The sequence below is a fragment of the Rhincodon typus genome, chromosome 6, assembly GCF_021869965.1.
Source record: "Rhincodon typus isolate 14 chromosome 6, sRhiTyp1.1, whole genome shotgun sequence".
NCBI classification, from domain to species: Eukaryota; Metazoa; Chordata; class Chondrichthyes; order Orectolobiformes; family Rhincodontidae; genus Rhincodon; species Rhincodon typus.
In genome coordinates this window covers 106,683,898-106,694,298 of record NC_063337.1, presented here as the reverse complement: position 1 = coordinate 106,694,298, position 10,401 = coordinate 106,683,898, and the positions used below count along the sequence as shown (strand labels likewise).

The window sequence follows — 10,401 nt, the reverse complement described above, 5'->3', positions numbered from 1 at the left end:
ACCTTGTTGTCTCGGATTCTCCAGCATCTGCAGTTCCTACTATCTCTAATATTTTGGGGACATGGGTCTGAGAAACTGCCATCCTTACTGTGTCTGGCCTACATATGACTCCAGATCTACAGCAATGGGCAATATGGGTCTCCAGGGAGAGATGGTGTCTTCATTCAAATATGCTGGGTGTAAGAGACCAGCAGTTTGTACTGTTGATAGTGGAAAACTTCAGCAATTAATTCTAGCTGACTTCCCTGCAAATATTATCAAGGACCCCTGTTCAGTCTCCACAAATGGCTCATCAGAAGCCTCTATTGATGGGGTTCAATATTGGGGTCCCTTGTTATTGATTTGAATATGGATGGGATCGCCAGGTACAAAGAAACCATCAGACAGAAAGTTGTAAACAGCAGATATAACACAGTGTGGAGCTGGAGGAGCACAGCAGGCCAAGGAGGTGGAAATGAGAGGGAGGGTTGGTCATGGGATGAGGTTGGGGGGTGGGGAGATTTTGAAACTGGTAAAGTCCACATTGAGACCATTGGGTTGTAGGGTTCTAAGGCGGAATACGAGGTGCTGTTCCTCCAGTTTGCGGGTGGTGTCATTGTGACACTGGAAGAGGCCCAGGATGGACATGTCACCCACAGAGTGGGAGGGGGAGTTGAAATGGTTCGCAACTGGAAGGTGTTGTTGTTTGTCGCGAACAGAGTGCAGATGCTCTACGAAACGCTCTCCCTGCCTCCTTGACCTGACACAACCTGTCCATTTTCTCTCTCACCTATCTGCTCCTCCCACCAAATTGACCAATCCCCACCACTCCCTACCTACACTCACCTATCACCATACCACCGACCTTCCCCAGCCCCACCCCTCCTCTCTCTATTTATCTCTGAGCTCCTTTCCCCCTCCCCCATTTCTGAAGAAGGCTCCCGACCCGAAATGTCAACTTTCCTACTCCTCTGATGCTGCCTGGCCTGCAGTGTTCCTCCAGCTCCACGCTGTGTTATCTCTGACTCCAGCATTGGCAGTTCTTACCATCTCTTTGTAAACAGCAGACAGTATGAGTGCTGTTTCGGAAAAGAGGTTTTTAACCTTACTGAGTTGGTGTGGGCAATTCCAGCTGTTACAGGAACATTGCTGAAAATGCTCACCTGTCAGCTCTGCATCTTCAATATAATGAGGTAAAGCTGGAGTACAATGCCACTAATGCAGAGTTAGCACTGACACAGAAGAGGTAGGTGTGAGACCCTCCAGCATAGTGAGAGAAAATGCCTCAAGTTGACACAAGTCCCTGTTCCCCAATCAGGTTAAAAGGGTCCCCAATGAAAATTGGAGTGAATTTGCAAGGAGAGCACACCTTACATTCTTTGCTAAAACAAAATGTAGTTTGGAAACATCAAAGATTCAAAATGGATTTGAGAAAGAGATCAAAAATTCAGACCAGAGTTTGGAAATGGTGTTAACTTGGGTCCAGAACCAAAACGTCAGCTTTCCTGCTCCTCTGATGCTGCGTGGCCTGCTGTGTTCCTCCAGCTCCACACCTTGGTATCTCAGACTCCAACATCGGCAGTTCCTACTCTCTCTTAGCTCTACTGTGTTCTTCTGTGAAAAGGTTGATCTCACAGCATACAGACAAATAGAAGTTTGACAGACATCCAAGTTGATCACGCGTGCTAGAGTTTCCAAGAGATGAAATTGTTAACAAAAGATATGAGAAAAAAGAACCTAAAGCAAAGGATGACATGATCTCGCATGGTGACTTGCGCCTGACCCCTTCTCAGACCTTACCACACACCTGTGATGTGTGATTTTCAACTGGAATAAATTTTGGTCATTTTTAAATTTACAGATATGTGTGGACATTAACATCCTGCTGGACTTTTACTTTCACAGTGGATTTTACTTTTGTGTTTTTAAACAGGTCTAAAGAGCCACCTTAACACAATGAGTGACTCAAGAGTTTTATAGGCCCTTCCTGCAAAGATCACCTGAAAGTCAGGATTGCATGATAAAAACCAAAAGAACTGCGGATGCTGTAAATCAGGAACAAAAACAAAGTTGCTGGAAAAGCTCAGCAGGTCTGGCAGCATCTGTGAAGGAAAAGACAGAGTTAACTTTTCGGATACGATGACCCTTCTACAGTCCTGAGGAAGGGTCACCGGACCTGAAACGTTAACTCTGTTTTTCCCTTCACAGGTGCTGCCAGACCTGCTGAGCTTTTCCAGCAACTTTGTTTTTGTTCAAGATTGTGTGAATGACCTTGGGCTACTGATGTAAGCACACAGCAGTGATAGCTGGATCTGAAGTAACTAACATGAAAGAATGCATGGTAAAAAGGCATTGAAGAATGGTTTTCAGACATGTACATTTACTTGACAAAATGGTTATTGTGGTCTGGACGAGCAAGAAAACATTTTTAAATGATGAAGCACAGACACATAAGCCATAGAGGAGCCGACTTTAAAATAATCAAAGTGGTATTGGTGAGAGGAGTAACAGTTAAAGTAGGATATGCTTCCAGTTGGGACAACCGAAGGCTAAGGGGGGAAAGTTTTTCATAAGAAAAATCCACAAGCTGGGTACAGTGAAGGGACAGCTGGAGAATCTTTTTAAGTCTATGCATAATCTGTTGCTGTAATTGAATGGCTTACAACCAGCTAAAGATGAGCCATAATCATCAAAGGGTGCAAGTATAACTTTAATGCAAGATCGAGAAGAAGAGAGGAAGAAATCTAATAATGTGACATAAGAAAAACAAAACCCAGAAGCAAGGAGACCAAAGGGGAAGATATTTGCCCAATTTATAAAGCTACTTTCTGCTTCCAATTTACTCAGTCGACTATGATAGAAAGTTCCATCCATAACATCACAGTGCTGAGAGGCTGAGGATAAATATCTCCATGTTTAGATTTTCGACGTATTTGAACTGAGTTTCATACTAAGCTGTTGAGTGTTTTTAATGCATGATGAATTTGAATGCATTGCCTGTTACACCAATGACTAGAAATTAATTTTAGTGACAATATGAACAAAAGATTGTTACTTGCAGTTCTCAGAAACAGTAGCAGTGGATAATCCCATAGTGTCCATACTACAGCAAAATGGCAGCTTGGTTCACTGCTCACTTAACTTTACCTTTAGCAAGGTCAATACTTCATATTTAATGTTGTTACCAGCAATGTTTAATCAAAAACCTTAAAGAAAAAATAATATAAAACAAAACATGAATATCTTCTGGTTAATCACAATCACTTAGTGCTCTTGAATATCTAAAACAAAAAAAAAATCTTATTTGATTATGTTAAAATACTTAGGTTTTGTACATACCTCAGTACCTCTTGTAGATGTCTGAGCTGAAGACAACAGAAGTGCAGCTGACAAAAAGGGTACTAAGCCAATTTCAAGGCCAATAAGATAAAGTAACATTGTCTTCATTTTAGCTTTTTACTATGTGGGGAATGGTACCAGTTAGCTCAGTTGGATAGAAGGCTAGCGTGTGGTTCTGAAGAACACCAATAGTGCAGGCTAAATTTCTGGTACACTGGCAAATCTGCTTCTTTGCTCTGTCCCTAAGAGCAGAATCAGATGATAAACTACCACAGACAAAATCAACAAAGGAAACATCAGCTGAATATGCGTCAAGGGCCTGCCTTCGGTCACAGTATACAGACAATTCCACACTGTGTGGTAAACAGCCTGAAGATGGATGGGAGTGTTCAATGCATACCTTCATATAAAGCTGTAGTATTAACAAACACAATGACTCAGATCAAAAATTCATACCTCACAGTAATTATTGCTGGGACATTACAAGCTTTTTTTAATGCAGTGATTGTGTTGTTCCTTAATATGACATCAACAAGTTGTAGCCCAGGTTAATCCCTAAATCCATATGCAGTGGGTGGGCATAAATTCTCACCCCCACCAGGAACTTTCAGGGTGAAAGGTTATACCTAAAGGCCACCCAGACACCTCTTCACTCACTGCCATCCAGTACCAGCAGAGAAGCCTGTGTTTGCTGGCCTCACTGCCACTCGAGATGTCATTGAGCAGGAGCAAGTTAACCCCAAGGTTTGGCAAAGCCTCACTAGGGTTCATGCTCTTAGGTGACTGGGAAAGAAGGGAGGGAGACCAAGGCAGCCTGGCCTCCCATCACAGGTCAGCACCCGTGACCAGCACTAGGGAGAGGTACAACGCTGCCCGTACCTCCACATGGGTCACTTTCCCAGAATAGAGGTCTCCTGAAAAAGAGATTCAGATGGCTGGACCGGCCACTTGGTGTAATACAGCATAGCCAGCCAAAGTGTCCTATATCTTAGTGCTTTGATGTACATCCCATGATCTCCCTTGACAAAATGAAAATAGTTTATAATGTTCTGAGGATGACAGGTGTCATCAACCAGGAGGCTGCCCTTTTCAATAACCAACCATGCACATTCCTGCATTATTTGCCTGGTGTGGTCACAGACAATGTGTACATTAATGGAGGGGAGTCCTTTCCTGTTCATAAACACTGCTGGCTGCTATTTGGTGTTCTGATTGCTATGTGGATACAGTTGATTATACTTGCGCCTTTCCAAATCCTACAATGGCCGGAAAGTTTCCAAATGGTTTTGACAAGGTGGAAAGGGCATTTCTTCTTGAGGATGCAGACCTACGTGGAACAGCTTTAACATCAGGGTTCACCCTTTTAAGCTAGAGATAAGGTTTTTTTTTCTTTATGAGAGGGTTGTGTGACTTTGGAAAGATCTGCCTCAGAAGAACCATATTTATTGACAAGTGGTGGCAGTGGAAAGAGGGTATTCAAATCATTAAGATTCAAGGCAACAGATTTTTGGAATCAAAGGTTATTGGGAGCAAACAGAAATGTAGAATTCAAGTAGAAACAGCTCAGCTATGATTTTATTGAATGGTTCTCAGGGCTGAATTATCTAGTTCTGCTCCTAATTTTTATGTTCCTCATCACTGAAGTTTATCTCAATACCAAGTTTTCTTTTTGCCTCTCAGCCAATTAAATGAACCTTCTGCCATTGTACTTACTTCCTCTGGGATTGAAAAATCCTAGCCTGTTGGAATTTGGCCAGGTTATGTAATGTTTGTTCCGAGTGTCTGATTTTAGTTTAACAGCTACATTAACAGTTGACTAACAGTGATGTGAAAACAGCAATTAACATTCTTTCTGTGTGAATGAATAACCATTATGAAGCTTACAAACCTGGAAATATAAGCCACATTTAAAATAAAATTAAATCGGTTTAAAAGATTAGGGAGATTAGAGGATTAATATTTTAAGCCTTATTAGCACAAAGTAATAGCTAACGTTATAGAAGGAAGGTCAATGACCTTCTCTCCTCCTCCACTATTTGCCTTACTCTTCTTTCTACCACCTCACACTCAATCTAGCAGTGCCACTGAACACACCTCCTGCCAAGGCTCATGCCCCACCACCCTCACTGTTGCCTACAATACATTCAGCCACTTGCTCATCCTGTCAGCCTCTCACACTACTATTCCTTATGTGCCCTCTGTGCTGCTTCCTCAGTCCCATGGTAACCCCCCCCCAGATGTACCAGCATTAACAGATGTGCCACTCACTGTCACCTCCCTTTTCCTTATCACACAACATGGTGAGTAGAGCCCTTATGCGCTGGGTGATTCTGACAATATCCCAGCAAAGTTTGCAGGGAAGAGTCTGGCTATGGCAGAGCCACCATCCTGATCCTCTAAGCTCGAGAATACAGAGGTCTCAAAGGAGGAGATTGTCAAGGCTTCCTCTTACAGCCCTCACCCCCAGATAATGACACCTCTGTTGGAAATGGAGATGTTGAGAGTGTTGAGCATCTCACTGAAAGTAGCTGTCTGAGGATGAAATGCCCCAAGTCACTGGCACTTAGACAACTGCCAGAGACCAGACACCAGCTCAGCCTTGAGCAGGAGTTGACTGGCAGGTGTTGCCAGTCTGGGACAGTATCCGCATGCCCAGCAGCAGCAGCACCAGACTGGAATACAGGGCAAAATGTTGCCCAGAAGTTGCGTCAATGCAGTGAGTCATGCAGCGATCTGTCTGTCTCCAAGGGCAGGGTGCTGGCTGTCCTGGAGAAACAGCATCAACCCCCTCAGGGGGAAACACATGCACATCTGCACTCCATTGCCACTGTCATCAGTCCCTGGGATCAAAGGGACAGGGTGACAGGGAATAGGCCCCTCAGTAATTTTCATCCAGATACTGAGCGGTGGCCAGGCCCTCCACCTCCACCCTGTTATAAAGGGGAAGTCAAACTCCTCTGATAATTAAACCAAAACACAAGCCCCAATCTGTTACAATGGGAGTAGAGGTTTCCTTCTAATAATTACCCCCAAAACACCCAGAGAAGCTCGCCTTTCCCCCTGTAATCTGTTAAAAGAGCGGTTAAAAGAAAGAAAATCCCTGATCCATTCTATAAATAAAAAGTAATAATTTATTTACTTACCTTAACAATTAACAAATTAACAGAATTACTAACAAACCAAACAATTCCCCCGAGTACTAACTATTCCCTATATGAAGTAAATTCTGCTGAAATGCTATTCAAATAAACACAAGTCCCACTTTTATAAACTCAATTAATAAGATAACAATAAATTAAAACTAAATCTCTCCAAGTTATCACAGAATGTGTCTTCTGGAAAGTTTTGTCTTCTCCATGGATCATCTGTCAGGAATGTCTTCTCTTTCTGCTGTTCTCTCTGTAATTTCTTCTGTGAGGACTTTGAACTAAAAGTGCAGTGGTACCTTTGATGGGGCTTTTTAGAGATTAATGATTTTGTGTGAAAGCCAAATTTATGTCTCAGACGGTGGATTTACTTTTGCATCAGATGGCAGTTGGCTCTCTGCCAATTTTCCAAATGCTGTCTTTTTTTTATAACCTTGATGACCTGTTTATTTCTTACTGTAGGATTGGCCCCAGGCTCTCAACACCAGCAGATTTAAATTCAGAGATAGTAGGAACTGCCAATGCTGGAGAATCTGAGATAACAAGGTGTAGAGCTGGATGAACGCAGCAGGCCAAGCAGCATCAGAGGAGCAGGAAAGCTGACGTTTCGGGTCTAGACCCTTCTTCAGAAATTTAAATTAAATTGGCTTTCGGTATCTGGGGCCTGGTTTGAATTAATTGGCTAAATTCAAAAACCTGTTGTCTTGGTAAAAATGCTACTTTGCCTACTAACATTATAACCCTTCAATACACATGTTTCAATTCACGAACTCTCTGTTCTGCTGCTTGCAAACATTTTCTGTTTAAATCCCTCCAAACTTAGAAAAGCACTCTCTCGATTAAAGGGACCATGCAATTTTCCCCTTTATTATTTTTACAAACACATTCTACTTCAAGCCTTCCAATTAATGAGTATTCTACACAACTTTGTAACAACCCTGTCTCACCCCTCTGACCTTGGGAAGGAGGGTCATCCTGCATCTGTCACGTAGATCCTCAGTATGTCTGGCCCATCCAGACACAAATGCCCTTGGGGTCAGTTCACTAAATCTCCAGTCTCCAATGGGTTCCTCATCAGAGCAGGTTGTCTCCAATCCTGCTCCATGTTCAAATCCAGCTGCAGAACCAAGGAAAGCTCTGAGACACAGTGGGAGGGAGAGAAAGAAGAAAGCACTTCCAAGGCATTTTGAAGTTATGGATAAAGAAGACTTTCTTGTAAATAGAATTGTGAACATAAACAGTGATGACATTAACTTTCATACATCTGCTTTCGAGTCTCTATGTAGAGGCACACAATGTATTTTCACGGGCAGCAGTCCTGGCCACACAGGAGGTCTCACAGATTGAGGTTTGTACTGACAGCCTCCTGCACCATTTACAAATAGGGGAGGCAGTACATACTTACAAATGGCATTGGTTGCCGCTGCCACCTTTGAGCTTCCTGGTTCAACGTCCCCTAATGCTAGGCTCCCTACATCTACCAATGTGTAGGGCTGCCAAAGAGTGGCAGTGCTGGCAATGTGCCATGTACAGAGAGGGCCAATATCATGTTTAATTTTAATCAATGGTCCAAGTCCATAGCTCCCTGAAAGTGGCAACACAAGTGGATCAGGTCGGTAAGAAAGCATCCAGCATTCTTGCTTTCATCAATCAAGGCATTGAGTATAAAAGTTGGCAAGTCATCTTGGAGCTGTATAAGACTTTAGTTCAGACAGATTTGGAGTATTGTGCACGTGCCTGGTTGCCACCCTATAGGAAGGATGTGTAGGTTTTGGGAGGGTGCAGAAAGGTTATCCAGGATGTTGTCTGGATTGGCATGTATTAGCTGTAAGGAGAGGTTGAGCAAACTTGGATTATTTTCACTGGAGTGTCGGAGGCTGAGGGGTGACCTGATAGAAGTGTGCAAATTATAAAAGGCATGGATAGGATGGACAGTCAGAGCCTTTCTATCCTGAGTGGAGATATCGAATACCAGGGGACATAGGTTTAAGGTGAGAGGGGGAAAGTTTAAAGGAGATATGTCAGGCAAATTTTTGACACAGAGGGCGGTAGGTGCCTGGAATGCATTGCCAGGGGAGGTGGTAGAAGCAGATACAATAGCTTTACAAGGCATTGCCAGTGAATAGAGGGATACGGACCCATGTGCAGATAAGATGGGATTTGTTAAGAATGGTATCCTAGTCAGCACAGACATGCCAAAGGACCAGTTCCTGTGCTGTACTGTTGTATATTCTGACCTGTTCAGAGATGTTCTGACACCCTCATGGAGTAAGAGGGACATGGAGTAAGAGACAATGGAGTAAGTGGGGGAGGGGAGTGACCAGGAAGTAGACTGCCTGCTGATGACCCTCTGTTGTTTCCCTTTTAAAAGCCCCATGTGTAATCGTTGCTGCAGCTCCTTCCTGATTGGTTGAGACAGTTACCCCACCCACTTGAAATCTGCTCACAGCCATTTTCTTCCAATTGCATTCTTTAGATTCTTTAGCGCAAAGGAAGGCGACAGTGAGCAATCTTTTTCTAGAAGCTTCCGACATCTTCCTGACTGTGTCAGTGAGGCCCCAAACATCCACATCCCCTTTGGAATAGCACATCCATCAGCCCCAAAGGATTCACTCTTCCCAATGTCCCTACCCAGACCCTAGCATACACTGTGATAATGCCTGGAGGGATCATTCATTACATTCCTTCCCTGACTGTAGATAATTCCTCGCCTCCAACCCAACTCTAATTACACCTTTCATGGCTAGAGTTTAACAGTATTGTTCCTTTTGAAATCTTGCTGCCCCCACTTCAAAATCCCACTGCACCTTCTCCCAGAGCCTGCAGCCTCCAGCGCTGAAGACTAAAGCTGCTGAAGCTCAGTGCCAAGGTTTATAACAGTTGTGGTTCCAGCACTGATCCCTGTGTAACTGCACTGATATGGCTCCTGAAAAGGAACGCTTTATCCCCATTTGCTGTTTCCTGCCCAAGAACCAATTCTCAATCCATACCAATATACCATCTCCAACACCATAAGCTGTACTCAAAGCTTCTCACCAAGCCAATGTGACTCTGCTAGATTAGGTTAGGATTTGTACTGTGGTCACTGGAACCATGACCCCTAGGTGTCTCAGGAATGTAATGTTTATTTATAAAAGTTGACTGTAACAAACATTTCTGCTGGATTCTTCCATACCATGATCGTATCCAGTTTCTAATGTTACAAGGGATAACATAAGCATTGCCAGTTGCCAATGTTGGAGGCAAAACCACACCAGTTTTCTTATAGATGAGAATACATGCAGTCAACCTCTTTGTTTGTTACGATGTGATGGTGTCGGAGTTGGACTGGGGTAGACAAAGTCAAAATCACATGATGCCAGGTTATAGTCCAACAGGTTTATTTAGCTTGTGATTTCAAATAAACCTGTTGGACTATGACCTTGTGTCATGTGATTTTTGACTTTGTTTGCTATGACAGACGTTACCAATGAATGCCAATTGGAATGAAATATATCCTTTGCTGATCCAAAATTCTGCATCATTTTTACATCATTTAACTCAACTTGTTCTTATTGGGACAGTAAGCCTGCAGCAGAAAGTAGAACAGTGGATGTGAATAAATACTTGCAGAAGTACGGAATCTACACGTTGAAACAAGACCCTATCATATGCTGCCTGAATGTTTCTTCTTTCCATCCACTCCTAACACGCCAAGGTAAAGGAGCAATTTCTACAGCTAACCTAGACAGAATACACTGTGCGATGGTAACTCTGGTAACTTTAATGACCTTGAAAGCAGTTGTTCAATGATGACATTCGGCTTAGAGTGCCTCAGACTGCTTCATCTCCCTCCTCAGGATCATCCTCCTTGGCTTGACCAGCTGCAGAGATTGGGGTCACAGGTTGGGGAAGCAGGGGACGAAGAGAGGTGGGGGAGCAAGGACCCTGTGGAGTG

The 10,401-nt window shown here is 43.3% G+C and overlaps 1 protein-coding gene across 1 annotated transcript in view; it reads right to left on the bottom strand.

The window, feature by feature from the left end:
• The window catches only part of LOC109923153 (macrophage metalloelastase-like), a 39,093-nt gene extending 35,432 nt beyond the window's left edge, over positions 1–3,661 (bottom strand). Inside the window, exon 1 of the mRNA XM_048598221.1 lies at positions 3,319–3,661. Within this exon, the coding sequence (XP_048454178.1) occupies positions 3,319–3,426 (108 nt within the window). The 5' untranslated portion in view covers positions 3,427–3,661. The remainder of the gene's footprint in view (positions 1–3,318) is intronic.
• Between the last annotated feature and the right edge of the window lie 6,740 nt (positions 3,662–10,401).